Source organism: Spermophilus citellus (assembly GCF_964194105.1).
Source record: "Spermophilus citellus genome assembly, chromosome: 18".
NCBI lineage: Eukaryota > Metazoa > Chordata > Mammalia > Rodentia > Sciuridae > Spermophilus > Spermophilus citellus.
Window position 1 is genome coordinate 35,264,554 of NC_138200.1, and position 18,495 is coordinate 35,283,048.

The window sequence follows — 18,495 nt, forward strand, 5'->3', positions numbered from 1 at the left end:
ATCTATTTAGCGTTACTAAAAAATGTTAAATAAATTCAAATCTAATATTATCAGCACATTTCCAGGGAAATGAAATTTTTCAGGCTAAATTCTAGTCTTTACATAATAGTGCAAGCCTGTCAAAACGTGACTTTACAAAATCCAGCATTCTTTCATACCACTGTTTACATTAATTTCTACAAATTTGTTAATGCATCTCAGAATTTAGAAAGGCCTCAGAACATTACAACTAAAATGTAAAGAAATTGCTTAAATCTGTATAAAGATAGGGAAAATGTGTAGCTAAGCAAGACACTGGGCTACAGAGCCAGGCCTAATGATAAGCCCCACCTCATTCACTTACACCAGTAGATACCATTAGATCATTTTACGGAAGAACCTGACAGAGATTAAATAAAAGTCAGTTTAGGCAGTTAAAGTCTAGAGCCCAATAATGTATGCCACCAGATTTTACTAGGTGCTTGGTAAGTATCAAACAATTTAATCTGGATGATGCCACACTTAGATAATGTGAAATTCTCTTGGTAAATGATCTATTTTACAGTAAATCACCAGGTAATCCTTGGTACTCTGAACCTCCACAATGTTCAATCTGTAACACTGTCTACCTTCCTTGTATAACCCATACAGATAACCACAGTACCAGGTGGTTATTCATACCTTATACTCATTGTGTTATATTCTGATCTTAACTTTTGTCAGCAGTCACAGACTGACCCCAGGTATAGTGTAGTTTCATTCAGTTTTTATAATTTGGATTACTTACGAATTCTTCCACTCAGGAATCTGAATGAAATATAATTCTATCATTGTAGAGATTCCTGGATATAAAAAGAGCTCTTGTGTGGAGGGGACACATACTACTATTTGAGAGCTAAGCAATCTATAGCCACTTATGAAAATTTAGTTTGCAGAAATGTGGGTGTTAAAAAAAAAACATAAGTAATACATAATAAAAATCAAAGCAAAGGAAAAAAAGGCTTTCCAATGACCACTAACACACTAAACCGGTCCATGTCTATCCAATAGGACAATTTCTAGTTGAAAAATATAGATCAGGCTGGGGATTGTAGCTCAGTGGTACAGCACTTACCTACCCTGGGTTTGATCCCCAAAGTCATGAGGGAAAAAAAAAGTATATAAAAGCAAAATAATAGAATATTACCTACATCTACCCCATAAAATGTGAAAGACGACACCCAAAGGAGGGGTAGGGAAATTAATAGAAACCATTCATTATTATAACAATTCAAGAACAAGAGCTAGACCTAATAAACCAAATTTTCAAATGGACCAAAGCAATGTGGCTTTAGAGCTCATCACTGCAGACCAAAAGTAGAATGATGACTGAAACATAAAATATAAAAATGTCAGCTTTACTAGCTAGTTGTCAAACATACACAAAATTTACCTAAATTTACTTGAATTAGTAAAAACTGAGGGCTTCTTATTTTTTAATACTAGGGATTGAACCCACGAGTGCCTAAACATTGAACCACATCCCCAGTCCTCCTCTTATTTTATACTTTGAGACAGGGTTTTGCCAAGTACTGCAATCCTTCTGCCTCAGTCTCCCGAGTCACTGGGATTACAGGCCTGCACCACCACACCAGGCAAAACCTGAGGTTTTAATGAAACGATTATAAAGTACCAAAAGTTTTTTAAAAACTAATAATCCCAGCAACAATATGTACAAAGCATTGATCGGGTTAACTTTACTGTGTCTTATTTAACCCTGTGAGGTAGCTACTAGGATGTAACCCCTTTTTAGACATTAGGAAACTAGGGCCCAAGGTCATACAGCTATAAGTAGAGCAGAGCCAAGATACTTAACCAGCAGAGTTACGAAATACCAAAAACTAATTTTTGTTTTTAAGGGGACAACAGTGATCAGCTAAAAATTTTAGTCAATCTTTCTCCTGAATTCTGTGGATTTCCTTGTGGAAAATCAAAATGGGGGGCGGGGGGGGGGGGGATGAGGGGAATGAGGGGAGCCAGGGGCAGTCCAGAGGCCACATGCCTGGCTCCTGCTGCACTTAGAATAAAACTCTGCCACACTTCAGAGTGACAGCACAGTATTTTCTGCTGTATAATTAAAGCACAAAATGGAACAGGAAAATGACTCTGGACTTCACCACACTTACAGCTGAAGCAGACACATTAAGATTTTTTTAATTTGCCAGATAATCTTTTAATGAGAATTATAAAAGACCAAAAACATAAATTTTTTTGCAAACTGCCTTTTTTTTAAACAAATGATTTGCTCTTAATTACAAATACTGTGTATGATGATGCCTTCTTCTGCAAAACCAATAAATACAAGAACAAATTTCTAAACATGTGATTTGTCCAAGATATTTGAGAAGGAAAAAAGCCTGATTTTTTTCAGTATTTATATAAATCAGAATATATTCCCTAACTTTTCAGAGTAAGCTGGAAGGTATGACTCAACTGGAAAAGAGAAAGAGACCACCTTATAGTTGCTTTAAATAGTTTTTGATAATTTTTCTTTGATGTAACCTTTCCTTTCTGGGACTCATATCTTCACAAAATAGCTGAATTTAAAATATTTCTAAAAAACTGATTAATGAGGGGAAAAATATGTATTGAACACAAACTTTACCATAAACAATTACGCTTATCAAAAAGACACTAACTTTAAAAAGGTACAAAAAAAAGTGAGGAAAAACCTGAAATTACAGAAAAGAAAGTCAAATTTATTTAATGAAAAACTAGAATAAAAATTAGCAAATGCACACACACACAGCCAAAAAAAAAAGAAAACAACCAGCAGCACTATGTATTGACTCACAAAGGGAGAAGCAGTGGCCCAAGACCACTCAGATGGCTTGTCAGTTAAACACACACACACACACACACACACACACACACACGCAAAAAAGAACAAAAACAAAACAAAAAACCCAATATTTTCAACAATACAATCAATCTACAACAAACACAAAAGTCAGAATTATTTTACAATGCTTGCTCTCTTAATACAAAAGATGCCCATCTTGGGTGTATATATATATATATATATTTTCAGTGGTTTACTGTTGACTTATTTTTAAATATATTAGTGTTACTACATGCAACTGTTTCCTGTATTTAACAGCCTTTCTTTTTATTTACCTTCATGTGTCTAGCTTCCACCTACCAAAAGAGTTTCAGGTTGGTAGGCAGATGGGTGCCTTATTCTCCTGTGAAATTGAATGCAACAGTTTTAAACACTGGCCAGAAAATGTTTGATTGCCGTTTCAACACATGGAAATAGTTACATTGATGCCTAAATTGCCATTTTCTGCAAAAAGCTGTGCAATGCTGGTGTCAAAGACTAGGCAGTCACTATTCATAATGGCTGTTGCAATTCCCTCATGAATAGATCGAGGAGTCGCTTCCCAAGTCAATCGCCGCCTATGACCATTTAGCTCAAGTCGATAAGCAAAATTTTCAGCTTGCTTGCGTGTTCCTATCAGCTGTACAATTGCGAAGAATTGCTGGTGACCATCGTATTTTTCCTGTTTCTCCAAGACTAACATGAAGTGAAAGCCAAAACAGGACTGCATCATCACCCAGTCAACAGCACCAGGAAGATTAATGTCTGTAGCAAGGAAAACTATATCCTCTCCCTGTAGGGTTGTAATGGACTTGTGCTGATGCATCAGATGGGGCATTACAGCATCCAAAGAGCCTTGCCACTTACAGGAAGCACCAGGGCATGGGCAGGAATAAGGCCTAAACTCACAGAGCTCTTCGTGGTCTGCTTTTTCTGTATGTGGCAGAGTTATTTCACATCCAGAAGAGGCATATTTACAAGGGAAAAGTACTGAATTGGCCACTTTCTCCATAGCCAAGTTGCGAATGGATCCCAACGGGCCCCGGCAAGTTGGACAACATGTGAGCTTCGGGCGACAGTTGCTACAAACAAGATGGCCACTCTGACATTGAAGAATGGGTGGTAACACATAGTCAAAGCAGACAGGACACTCAAAAAGACTCGCCAAGTCATTGTTGGATGCTGTCGTGCCAGTCAGGGCAGGCACCCTCTGGGATGGTGGACACTTTGAGGTACCAGTAGGTAATGCTGTAGCAGTCTGACGGCTCATCTCTGAAATAAAAAATAAAAAAATAAATGGAAGAATAATTACAACTTCTGTTTTATAAATAATGTTTACATGCCAGAAAAACTTTGAAGTTTCATGTAAAATTTACTGTGAGCAAAGAGATAAAGGAATAAACTAGGATTTAAAAAGCATATATAGGGGCTAGGGTTGTGGCGCAGTACTAGAGCACTTGCCTAGCATGTGTGAGAAACTGGGCTCGATCCTCAGCACCACATAAAAATTAATTGAAGGTATTGAATTGTGTCCATCTATTACCAGAGATATTTTTTAAAGCATATATAAAAACAAAATAAATTATTAAATGTGCGTCTGTTATTCGGAGTTAAACACTGACGAAGCCTTTTCAAAATATTTCAGAGCATATTTTAAATTCCTTTTAAAGTAAAAGTACTAAAAATTATCTTTGGATAGAGTATATATAATAAGAAAAGCTAAAAGAGAAACTGAACCATAAACAACTAAGAGACCTGTATATAATATAGGACCTTAAATATATTCAAATGTTTGGATTTGACTTTGTCCTCTCAGAGTCCCTAAAGCCGTCTCTTTCCAATTCTGAATCAGCTGTTGGGAGGTAAGTCTTATAAGGTTCATATGCCAAAGATCATCAGGTTGACTCGCCCTAGTGGTGAACAGCATCTTCTCTACAGGTATATTTTGGGAGTGGGGTACAAGGCATCACTAGGGGAAGAGCCTGCTGCCATCTCATTATCCACCTTCATCTATTACATCTTTCACAAAATGCTAACACCAGCTAAGTACTACTTCCTACTGATCTTTGCCCACCTCAAATGTTAGGGAAGACTTGAGAAATGGAGAGTCATCCTTAAATAAAAATTGTTAGTCTAATACTTAGAAAAAGTACTTCATTCTATTCTATTTCCATTCCACAATATAAGTCAGATACAATGTACAAGAGGAAAGAAGAATCAGAAAAAGCGGGTGGAAGAAAAAAGGAGGATGATGATAAAACACCACAGAGAGACACACAACATGGGGAATGAGGGATGGAGTCAACAGGTAATGAGTTCCTTGTACCCTGGGGTTTACAGTGTAGCTGAAACAGTCATCAGGAGAATAACAAACATCACTTTTCAGATAAATGTCATCTGGAAGAGATGATCAATAATGTAACTAACTAGTCAGGATGAATCAAATATACACAAAACAGGGTACCTTTTCCAAGAATCTACCTCTGCTGGGATATGGCAGGTCATCATTTGTCTTAGGAGTGATACAAGATCAATCAGTCTGTTGGTATCCTAAGAGTATACTACTCCCAGAAACTACTAAACTAAGGTATGTTTCTTCAAAAAATTTATGTTTCATATTTAATGTTTTCTCTCAATTACAAGCATTAATCTGTGGCAAAGAACTTTGAAGACACAATGGTAGTTACAAATGTGACCAGGTAATTACAATTTGGGTTACTGATTATTCAAGTGGTTACCAACGGACACTATAAATGGGGAGAGAGGTGTGAAAAAATTAATTCATTTGTGACTAAAAGAAATATCCTACAGGGAAACAAGTGTGGTGACAACACTGACAATATCTAGCATGTGTGAGGCCCTAGATTTGGTCCCTAACACCAGACACACACAAACACACACACACACACACACACACACACAAAGTATAACTGAATTCTATCATAATGTGGCTCATCCTACAGGCCTAGAAAAACATGAATCAACTCGCATCACCTGAAGTAATCCAGCTGTTCTGACAAAAGGACTATAAAGGAGCTCTCCTATAATCCAGTGTCCCTCTGTATAAATTCTTTGGGTGTATGATGATCTATCCATTTTATGTCACTTGTAAAACAATGGGCTGAGCACTACCCAAAATACCTTCTTGTATGCTCTGTGCCTATTGAGTAGTCCATTATATGCTGCTCACTTAAGTGAGCAACACAATAATGCAAAAGTGGCTCTTTGGGCACAGTCTAAGCCCCCAATTACCTTTCAAATTACTAAACCAAACACCTATTTACAACAAAAGGCAGTGAACTCAGTTTGTATTTAACATAATACAGCTACTGAGCAAAAAAAAAAAAAAACAAACACTTGTTTAATTCCTTAACCTGGCAAAACATTTATCATCACAATAGCTCAAGCTTGCATGATAAAATTATTTTACAAACATTGTAAAAAGCATACTTTAATTCCTATTAAAAATGTGAAAAACAAATGAAATGCAGACAGTTATTTCTCATGAATGGAGGTATTAAAAGAGAGCAACTGCTAAAACCTTCCAAAGCTTCAAAGGTGGAAGCCAGCTCCTTCTTGACCCAGAGAAGGAATCCCAATCATACAGCAGCCCTGCAACAGGAACCAAGAACAGCCCAGGTCGTGACAGAACCTGAAGGTGATTTAAAGAGAAAAGTATAGCAGCTTAAATGAAACATCACTGCCATACTCGGAAAGAGGTAAATTATGCTGCGGCCATTCCTTTAACCAGATTTCACTGATTTACAGCTTTCAAGTTTCAGTTTCAGGAACCCAGTCTTTTCACATCAATACCTTTTCTCTTCCTTGTCCTAGCCGCAGGTAAACATGTGAGCAAGACTCCCCTCCAGGAGTACAAAAAGGGTAAGGTAGGCTTTCCAGTCATGAGAAGTCAGGCAGTGCATTGCGTTTCCCCAAGCAGCAACGGACAATCTGTAACAAAAGTCCTTCCTTGCCACCTCCTGTTCTTAAGCACAGAAGACTGTGAGGTCGGACTTCTTAAAACACTCATTCGGAAGCACAGGCTACAAAGGTGGAAAAATAAAGGCCTTCGGTCCTCAGGAGGCGACCACACCTCCCTGTGAGCTCAAACTCGCCTGTCTCCAAAACTCGGAGCTATGGCCGAGCTGTCCTCTGCTGCCACCTAAGCTTTCGTCCATTTCACAAGTTTGTCTTCCCCTCCTCCACTGACTGCGCTCTCACTAAACACGGGTGACAGGCCGGAGCTGCAGAGTGCACTTGGAGCAAGCTCTGGAAGGGCACTCCTGCCGCCGAAGCTGCTGCAGCCACAGGGAGAGCCATTGGTGACCCGGCCACAGCTGGGAAAGCCGGCTCCAACTCCGGGAACCCAGGCCGGCCCAGGGCTTGCCGCGCCCAGGGCGGCGGCCGGCGGCTTCCTCGTGCGGGGTCGGGGCGGCGCAGGAGGGTGGGGCCATGTCCAGGGCCCCGCCCACATCCAAGGGCGGGCCCACAGCTCCCCAGCTCCAACCAGGCCAGCCACCTCGCGTCCTCAGCATTTCCACCAACTGAAGTTTAGGGAGAGCATGGTTTTTGTTGGTCGAAACGGTTGAGTATCAGCAATTTCTTTAAAGAACTACCCAGGGAATAAGGAATGTGGCTGGACAAACACTGTTCTCTACGTGAAGTGCACCATCCAATGAATCCTGAAAACTCACGTTTTCACACAGTAAAAGCATTCTTCGCATTCTTCCTAGTTCATCCTACAGTATTTACCAAATAACGACAGTTTTACCAAACTACTATATTTCCTCAATTCTAACTCACTTCATTTCTTCCCCTGTTGGCAGCATAATTTATACTTCCCCCGCCTTTCTGTGAAAAGACTTTTGCAGTGAGAGTAGTAAACACTAAAGACACATTAAACTCGTTTCTTGAACCTCCAAATCGAGATTATATTTTCTTCCCACTCTGGGAAAGCCATCTTAAATGGCCCCATTAAACTTAAGAGTAGCTTGTTTTGTTTTTAAACAAGCATTACCCTTGCCCCATAAAGTCCTGTGAGCCTCAGATATGCATTGCATCAGCTCGAGTGTTCAGAGGTTTAACCTGTCATTACATCATGCTGAGGGAAGCCTTTAAACTTACCAAGACCTGGCAGTGAGTGAACGCAATGCAGGGAATTGTACATTACCAACTTTCAGCAACAAACTTCAACTCTAATCACTTTCCCACCCTATAAATACTGTGTTCAATCGCCTCAAACTCATTTTAATATTAGGCTACACAAAACAAAAATATAATTGAAAATAGATACTGTCTGCCCCTGGGGCAAATTACTATTGCCTGTGCTTTTTTATAGTCTAACATGTATTCATTCTACCTAGATCCTGGGTTTCTAGAACAGGAGACTTCAAACATTTTATGCAGAGAAACTCCTCCAAACATACCAGGGAACCCAAATGCTTAAAATGAGTAAAGGTTGGTGCCTGATTACCAAACCCCCAAAGACTACGGAGTCTTGCAGCACTGTCTGAAAACCATTAAGGTATGTACAAATCCCTCAAGAGAGTAAAGACAAAAGTATATTAAAGTCATATCCAGGCTCCATCACTTCATCGGTTGTAAAACTGGGATATTTCCAGCCTCAAATAACTTTTGTCTGGCTTAATTGAGATTAGTAGTTTATGTATATAATGGGTGGTACATATTATAGAATAATTTATTTACCTGAGATCAAACATGTTTGCCTGAGCTCAACCACCATTTTAACTCATTTATTTAGCACAACAAATCCTACTTCCTAATTAGGCAGAATATTTATTTACAATGATTTATAAAAGAGCTGAAAATTTCATAAAAACTGTATTTTACTAAGTCTACAGAATACAAAATTAATGAAAATCCAAAATTTAGCAAGAGTACTAGTCTACCTTAATCTCAAGCCCAATTTGGTATAAAGTTTAAATGGAAATAATCCTTTATTCTTAATTTCACGTGGAAAACTCTTCCTTTTACAAATATCTGTAAGAGTTTTAAATGGAGAAATGAAGTTGAATATGGAAAAAGGACCACCATATATTGTAAAGCAAGTTACAAACAGAAAATGAGACAGGAAAAGAAATCAGGAAGTCTGGGTGGGATAAATGAGTTATCTGTGACATGATATTGGTAATTTTTAGTTATATTTCCTTTTAAAAGAGACAAAAGGAAAACTTGCTTTATAAAGATTAGTCTAGGGTTGGCTCAATGGTACAGCACAGGCTTATAGTATATACAAGGCTCTGGCTTCAATCTCCTGCATTTCCCACCTCTAAGAAGAAAATGATCATGATTGAAAACAATCAAACTGAGGGAAAAAAATGTATTCTTAATTTAGTAAGAGATAGGATGCAAATATTGCTGTACCACCTTTACTTTCCCCCAAAATTATTCTTAGAAACTACATAATGTTTATTATAAAATGAAGTTACAGGTAGAGGGTAATAGCTCAGTGTTAGAGCACATGCCCAGCATGTGAGAGGCCCTGGGTTCAATTTCTAGTACAGAAGAAGGGGGGAAAAATTAATAAAAATAATAGTTATCAGTTAGGAATCTGTATTTTGCATTAGGAATATGAGTTAAATAAAACTTCATTAAAACATTTAGGCCACTGGCGCATGCCTGTAATCCCAGTGGCTCAGGAAGCTAGTTCACTAGTTCAAAGCCAGCCTCAGCAACTTAGCAAGGCCCTAAGCAACTCAGGGAGACCCTGTCTCTAAATAAAATATTAAAAGGGGCTTAGCAGTTAAGCATCCCTGGGTTCAATCCCCAGTACCCACTCTCCCCCCCCCACACCACCAAAAAATTTCTTTTCTCAGAATTCCTTTTTGGGAAAAAAGTGTTTTCTACATTTATTTGACATTATGATAGGTATTATGTCAGAAATGTTTGTTAAATTATAATGTTAATAAACACTGTTTCTATTTTTAAGACTGAATTGCTTCTCAGGCACTGACAAAATCAAGGCAAATCTCCTTAAAAATAACAGCTTCAAGCTGTTTTAAATGCCAAAAGTTAAAAATCAAACATTGTTATAAAATATATTTTTAGTTTCCCAAACCATAGCAAAGCAGTAAGAGAAAAATTTTTTAATTGTACATTTTCCTAAAAGTTTCATTTTTCCTGATAATTCTGAAAACTCAAGCACTAAACTTTAGATACTGAAATATGGTTAATAAAATACAACTGGCATACACCTATAATCCCAGCTACTGGGGAGCCTGTGACAGGAGGCTCACAAGTTCGAGATCAGCCTCAGCAACTTATCAAGACCCAGTCTCAAGATAAAAAGAGCTGGAGATATATGTAGCTCAGTGGTAAAGCAACCTTACATTCCCCAGCACCAAAATAACAAAAATAATAATAGGAATGAGAAGTCTGTGAGGTAACTAAGTTCAAATAGAGAAGAAAAGGGGTTGGGGATATAGCTCAATGGTAAAGTTCCCTGGGTTCAATCCCTGAGAACCAAAAAAAAAAAAAAAAAAGGATTGATATACAAAAGGTAAAAAGTGGGAGATTTGGAGTCACAGAGAAGCCAAGCCTGACTAAAATAAGGCAAATCCCAACAGTTAAAGATTCTTCATTAAAGAGTTAGTAGACCCTAGAGTTTAATAGTTCTCATACTTTATTATGCTTACTAATCATCTAGGGATCCTGTTAAAATGTAGCCTCTGATTTAGTAGGTCCGAAGCTGGACCTGATATTCTACATTTTTAACAAGCTCCTAGGTGTGGCCAATGCCACACACGGAGGCCTTACTGAGTAGCATAGCCTAAAGAACTGAAGAGAACCAACAAGGGAAGAGAAAAATCAGGAGAGGATAGTACCTCAAAAACAAAGAGAAAACAGGGATTTAAAAAGAAAGACACAGAAAAACAGAGATATGCAGCAATGTTAGGATAAATTATGCTTTATTATATTCTACGGGGAAAATGAATTATCCCTGTAATTAGAAAAAAGAAAGACAAAGAGCAGACATGTTAACCATGCAAGAATTCAAACGTAATACCCATCCATGAACCTTACATCTTAAGAAAATGAATGAGAAATCAAGCCAATCACATGATTAATCAAAGTAAGTCATTTAAGAAAGGTGATCCTACAGAAAAAGGATTAAAGTCTATGACTCCATTTAAATACAGAACACTAAACTGTGGGCATTATAATTACAAATTAGAAAGTAAACATTAAAAACTCTGGCAACTGTGATACTATGATTTATAATAAATGTATATTTGATCTTAGTCCCTTTTTCTGGCACACAACTCCTAAAATCCTTGTAATCTTCAAAGTGTGTCTTTTTGTATGCTTGTAAGATGACTGGTGGCTTCAGGAAAGCCTCAAGACAGGGGCTGGTTGCCAAGGGAAACAACCTTGTCATTCAAAAGTTCCCAGCCCATCATTCTGATCTCCAGAAAAGGGAGAGGAGCAAAGCCCAATGATTCTACTTTGTGTACAACCAGAGACATGAGAAATAGTGCCCTACATGTGTGTACTATGTGTACTATGAATTGAAATGCATTCTGCTGTCATGTGTAACAAATTAGAATAAATAAATAAATGTTTTTAAAAAGGCCAATGATTTATTCAATCATGCTTACATATGAAGCCTACATAAAAATCCCAAACAAGGCTGCTTTGGTGGGACCTACTTGCAATCCCAGCTACTTGGGTGGTCAAGTCAGGAGGATCATGAATTGGGGCAGGGGGGATATGTAGCTCAATGGTGAGTATGCTTGGAGCTCTGGGCTGTCCTCCCCAGTACCACCAGATAGAAAAACAGGGACAGAGGATTCAGACAGCTTTCCAGATTGCAGGTATATGGAAGTGCTTAGAGGGTGTTGCATGGGAAGCTCGGTTCCCCTTCCCACATTCCTTTCCCTATTCTATCTGGTTGTTTGTGTCCTCCATAATATCACTTAAAATGAATGGGTAAACGTTAAGTAAGGTGTTTCCCTGAAATGTGTGAGCCCTCCTGGCAAATTATCACACTGGAAGAGGGAGTCCTGAGAATACCAATTTACAACCTGGGACTTGCAAAGGTCATTGGAAGTAAGAGAGAGTCTTACTGGCCTGACAACTTAACCTGTGAGATCTAACTTCAGGCAGATAATGTCAGAACTGAATTACAGGAAACCCAACTGACATCTGCTAAAGAGTTGCCTCGTAAGTGTGGGACCCTCCACATCTGAGGTTAAATTTTTTTTAAAAAGTAGGAAAATGTTTTTTTCCTATTATACACAGCAAGGTATAAATAACTACATAAATATTTTTTTAAATCATATGGTAAGAAATGAATTAATGGCACAGTAACTAACAATCCAGACAAAATGAAGGAGGTAACTGGTGACTTCTGCAAAACCAACCTTGGAAGTATGACTAGAGTTGAAGTCACACTAAAGGTTGAAGGGGATTTGTATGAGACTAACACTTGAGAAGTATGATTGAAAAAGAAGTGTAGGTGATGGCTAGAAGGTCCAGAGAAGCTTTCGCTTATTTTATTTCTTCAAATAATAGAGACTAGAATAGAGTAAATGTTACTAAGAGCCCAGTATACAGAAGAGACTGAAATGTGAGCAAGTTCTTGGTAACATGAAGATTTTTAAACTTAAAGAGGGACTAGACTTTGTTAGAAGAGGGAACTTCTTCCATAGATCAAAGGAGACAGTATGTCTATCTTACATTGTAGATCAAAGTTTCTATCAGACAATTTTCCATTTTCTCTGCAAAGGAAGTATAGTCATCCTTTCATTCTGGAAGGATGGAGATAAGAAGTAGTTATGGTAAGTTTTAAGAGATTCCTTCTAAACACCATGCCATGGCAGTTATTTCTTGTATAAATTGGTCGGGTCAGGTCAATAGGACACTGAGAACAGACTAAAAAATGTATATGTAAATCAAAACCTTGGGTCCTCAACCCCCTCCCAATTGTCTTTTCTAGGCCAAAGGAGAATTTGCCATTAACTTAATACATTCTTCAAACTTTAGTATTAGTATTTCTAAAGAATGGCTAAAGTAACTGGCATTATCAAATGCTAGTAAGCATATGGAACCCTGGAACTCATAATTTGCTGGTGGGAATACAAAATAATACAACCACATTTTCACTCCAGCAGTAAGTAATACTGAACAAACTGGACAAAGGGGCACATGCCTGTAATCCCAGCAATTTGGGAGACTAAGGCAGGAGTATCCCAAGATCAAAGCCAGCCTCAGCAACTCAGAAAGACCCTGTCTCAAAACAAAGGATTGGGAATGTAGTTTTCTTATTCCTGGGTTCAATCGGGGGGAGTTTCTAAAAGACAGCATTGGTTTCTTTCCTAATTTCAATTTTACCAGCTATTATCCTTATATTTTTACTATAAATCTAATCTATAATAACATCAAGAATGAAAGCACTACACTAACATTTCCCAAAACAATTACAGTCCATTAACATGTTAATACAATAGGCCAGTTGTGGTGGCACACATCTGTAATCCCAGTGACTCCAGAAGCTGAGGCAGGCGGATTACAAATTCAAGGCTAACCTCAGCAATTTAGCAAGGCCCTAAGCAACTTTGTGAGATCATGTCTCAAAATTTTTAAAAATAATTTTAAAAATTATTTAAGTACCCCTGGGTTCAATCCCTAGTACCTCAAACAAAAACTTGTTAATACAGTAAGTCCTCCTTATCCATGGGTAATACTACTGTGGATGTCTGAAACTGCAGATTGTGCTGAAACCTACATTTCTCACCCAGCCATACATATATACCTATGAAAAACAATTTATCATATATCCTAATCTCAGTTTATAATTTTTCTTTCCTTAAGAAATTCCACCTTTTTGCTTTAAAAGAAAAAAGCACTTTACAACCTCTCTTTAAGATATATAAATTGCCATCATTAGTATTCTTGCACTCTGGGGCATTACTTGAACATAATAAGCACTGTGATACTGGAAGGACTATATGATACAGTCCATATGACAAATGGGATGGCTACTGGGTGATTAATGGGTGGGTAGCACATACAGTGTAGATACACTAGACAGAGAAGACACCAAGATTTCATCATGTACTATGTAAAATTACTTCCCCAATTTTCCATTTAATATTTGTTGACCACAGTTAACTGAAACTTCAGAAATTCAAACTATAGATACAGGGGATCTATTATAGTAAAAATTTTTCTTTTCCCACCTGCCAGAATAAAACTTGTACCATTTTCTGATCAACCATTATGCCTCAAGAAAAGTTTTCATAGTCTGGAGCTATTACCCTCCCTTCCCTCTTTATAGGTTGCTTTAGAACCCTTTTTCTTTGGGAGAATTTTTCATTAGAACATCTAGGTACAGGTTAAACATCCATAAATCTGAAATTCTTTGAAACCTTTTAAAAAGCTTATTTATTTATTTATTTTGGTGCCAGGGGTTGAACCCATGAGCACTTTACCACTGAGCCACATTATTCTAAGAGAAACTGAGTTTTTATTTTTAATTTTTTATTAGTTATTGATGGACCTTTATTTATTTTTATTTGTTTATATATAGTGCTGAGAATCGAACCCAGTGCCTCACACATGCTAGGCAAGCACTCTACCATGGAGCCACAGCCCCAGCCTGAGAAACTAGTTTTAATTAATTACTTTGATTTTATTAAAATTACTTTTTTGATTTGCCTTTGTCAGTTAACTCTTTTTTGAAAATTACTGAGTACCCCAAAGATCTTTTATGTATTTTATATGTACTGGTACTTATTAGAAATTTAAGCCAAAAAATTTAAAAAATATTTTTAAACAACTATTATCTTTTTTTTTTTTTAAGTTGTAGATGGACAGCATGCCTTTATTTCATGTGTTTATTTTTTTATGTGGTGCAAAGGATCAAACCCAGTGCCTTATACATGTTAGGCAAGCGCTCTGGTACTGAGCTATAGCCCCAGCCCCTCATTTCCTTTCATATAACATGTAAATGCCTATTACATGTAAAATGTTTATGAAAAAATAACTGCTTCTCATAACATCAAGAAAAGTGTTGATGTTTTACATATTTACAAATCTCTTTAATGTCTGACTGAAGGAAATAAAATTGCACTTTCATTATTTGTGATGGGGGAGGGGAGGACAAGAGGGCACCAGAGCACATTTTGGGGTAGCAGAAACACATAGGCCTTGATTGGTGTTGGTCTCATGGTTGCATACATATCTCAAAAATCTTTGAGCTGTACATTTGAGTAGAAACTTTTAAAAATCAAAGAGAATAAATTTCAAAAATGTAGAAGGACATAAATCATATCATAATAAACCTGACTTGTGTAAAAAAGAGAAAGCATGGGGATGTAACTCAGTAGTGGAGCTCTCCTGAGCTCTATCCCCAGTACTGCTGAAAACTAAATAAATGGTAGAAGGGGTAGGCACAGGGAGAAAGTATAGGCTAGTCTACACAAATCAGATTAAAAGACAGTGTCAGTGTAAAGCTCTTGGCTCTCAGTGCAAGCACTCACTCTAAGGTTTGCCCTGGCGTCTAGCAAAACAGAAGGGAGGTGATGCGGTCTCGCGGCCTGGCTGAACCCCTTTAGATCCCACTTCTTCCCTTGGAGGAAAAGTGGAGGTCAACAGGCCCCGATACCCTCTCACTGTATACATGATGTGATAACCCTGCTAATAAGGGGATATTGTCTGCCATCCAGGATTCAGAGTGGACCATGGAAGAACGGCCCTGTCCCAGGAACTTACGGATTTCTTTTGTATCAGGCAAAAATTATAATCTCCTGAGTCTCAAGTTTCTCATTTATGAAACAAAAAACTACCAACAACAACAGATTTTTGGACATTATAGGGGATCAAGTACATGAGAACATTCATTATATTGCTAACAAGTGAGTTTTCAGAGCTACACTAGCAACCCTGCCCTGAGAATCATTAATTGAGATCTGCATCATAAACAACAGGATTATACTGAAAACTGTTATTTCAATCTATAGTGGAAAGAGATCCTATACTGGAACATATCTCAATCTGAGATTGTATCTAAAAGAGATAAAAGTCACAAGGTTTTCTGTGAAAAAAGCTTTATTAACTAGCACCTACAGACCTCGTAAGGTAAATTTTATCCTCATTTTACAAATGAAGAAATTGAAAACCAGAAAAATTAAGAATAAAAGCAAAGACAGATTATCTGCTTTGTCTCTAAATCTCTTCTTTAAAATAACCCTAAAAACAGTGTGTATACTCTCCTTGCTCTGGTATAGAATATTTAGTGTAGCATCTAACACATCTTTTCAACACAAAATTTTTCCAAAATTCCCTACATTCTTTAAATCAAATCTTTAAATCAAAATTTTTAATCAAAATACCAAAAAGTAAAGTAAGAGCAACAAAAGAAGATGGCCAAATAGGCCTTTCTAACTATTTTATATCACATTACAAAAATTATTTAATACTTTAAAAAATTTGGAGTACCCGAATTTAAATTACGTCAGCCATAATTACAACATAATCACTACTTCAATATAACCAAGTTTCAATATTTAGAGAAACATCCAAATACTATTCACTTATTTGTGTCCAAGTTGGATTACAACAGTGTACTCCCCTAATTATGTTTTATATTCCCTCAAAATGCAAAATTCTAAAACATTCCAGTACATGCTTGCCCTTTTACTCCATCCTGGCATCAATCTATGCCTTGTAAATCTCACTTATAAAATATGTTGTACCTAGTACTACAATGTAACATAGGACCTATGCAACTCTGCATTCCATCTAATAAGTATGCTATTACACACATTGTACACATAGATAGAACAGAAACATAATCTCAGGACAAAAATTCTTCAACAGATCAAAACTGATAGTAACCTATGAAGAGTTAATAATACTAAGATAAACATAATATTCTGCTTGAGAGACAAAGTTAAGGAAACAGGATAAAAAGTCACATTGTTGTCTAATATTTTATGATTGGTGGCTCTTTACTAGTAAAATGAAAGTAATGGAATTTCTCGGAAAGAAATGACATTTAAAAATTCCTGGAGCCTTATTAAAATTATATACAGCTGGAACAGTTATAATCTTTATGTAAACATTACACCTGAAAGTCTAACCAAACCATTCAGTTGTTTCAACTAAGTATGATACTGCACATGAATTAACAATTTGTACACTAATTTCTTCAAATTAACACAATAGTCTCTAGGAGTTCACATTTCTCTACAAAAGTTAATGTTTAAATACAATAAAAGCTGGGCATGGTGGCATACACCTATAATTACAGCAAGTTAGGAGTCTGAAGCATGAATATTGAAGATTCAAGGCCAGCCTCAGCAACTTAGTAAGACCCTGTCTTACAAATGAAGGATAAAAAGGTCTGAGAATGTAGCTCAACAGCAAATTACCTTGAGTTCAATCCCCAGTACCACAAAATAAACAAGATTTTTAAAAAACTTAATGTCTTATCTTCCTGTTTTAATATTTTAAAAAATAATATTAGCACACTTTGAACCATCTAAATCTACCTGTTAGTTATATAATTGAATGCCATTATTCATATTTATGGTCACAATGATTCCAAGTTGGTACTCCAATTACAGCAGGCTAAACAAAAAAGCCAAGATGGGCCTAATATGTGCATTTGTATGAAGCAAAGCCCAAATGACATCATGATTTTCACTGAAGCATGTATACATTAGTGGGGGATGGGGGAGTGCGTGATATTCATACCTCACAGAGCAAATTAGGTCTGCTTAACTCCAAAAGAACCTGTGTGTGGTCAATTCCATAATCTTAAGTTAGTTACAGAATTATCTAAAGATTTAAATTCAGCAGACGCCATTCAGTGTTTTCGTGTATCAGTAATTTAATTTGCAATGGTTTTGTAGTTTTATTTATATTTAACTTGCCAGTTTAAAACTGTCAGCAATCTCTCTCAGAGCTGATACATCACTAGCTCCTACTTGATAAATTTTGTTCACTGACTCACTGGTCCTTCTCAGCCTCCTTTGATTCCTGTTCTTAACCCCAAAGCTCTTGAAAGTGGGAGTTGCCAATGGCTCTCTTTTCTTATCTACCTTGGTGACTTTAATGGTCCCATTCAGTCTCCAACCCCCACCCCCACAGTACTAGGGACTGAACCCTACATGCACTTTACCACTGAGACATATCGCAAGCCCTTTTCTTTTGTCATTATATTATTTCAAGACAGGGTCTCGATAAGTTGCCCAGGCTAGCCTCAAAACTGCAGATCCTCTCCCCTTAGCCTCGCTGGGATTATAGGCGTGTGCCATAGTGCCACTAGTCTTAATAGTTTTAAATTCCACCAATATGCCAAGAACTTAATTTTTTTTCCTTCAGCCCCAAGTTAAAAACAAAATTTTTTAAAAACTCTCCAGATCTGTCCTAAACCTTGGACATGGGAAGGATCAGAGTTCAACTATATCAAAGACCCTGTACCCTAGCCTTCCTCTTTCCAACTGACAGCAACTGTATCCTGCCAGTTACATCACAAATCTAAATCAACGAGGGAATCGTACTGTCCCTCCCTTAAAAATATATTCAGAATCAAAAAACCCCATACCTTCCCCTCCTACTACCATCTAGTTCAAGCCATCATTATCTCTTACCCAGATTATTACAATATCTTCCTAACCAAGCTCCCT

The 18,495-nt window shown here is 37.2% G+C and overlaps 1 protein-coding gene across 2 annotated transcripts in view; it reads right to left on the reverse strand.

Moving 5' to 3' along the window:
* Nucleotides 1-2,696: 2,696 nt before the first annotated feature.
* Nucleotides 2,697-18,495, reverse strand: part of SIAH1 (siah E3 ubiquitin protein ligase 1) — a 28,868-nt gene continuing 13,069 nt past the window's right edge. The window contains exons 1-2 of one of the 2 annotated variants that reach the window (XM_081274024.1): nucleotides 6,653-7,090; nucleotides 2,697-4,111 (exon numbers count right to left, since the gene is read on the reverse strand). In XM_081274024.1, the coding sequence (XP_081130150.1) occupies nucleotides 3,261-4,111; nucleotides 6,653-6,743 (942 nt within the window). In that variant the 5' untranslated portion in view covers nucleotides 6,744-7,090 and the 3' untranslated portion in view covers nucleotides 2,697-3,260. Of the gene's footprint in view, nucleotides 4,112-6,652; nucleotides 7,091-18,495 lie in introns of those variants that run through there. The other variant, XM_081274025.1, reaches the window with a different exon arrangement.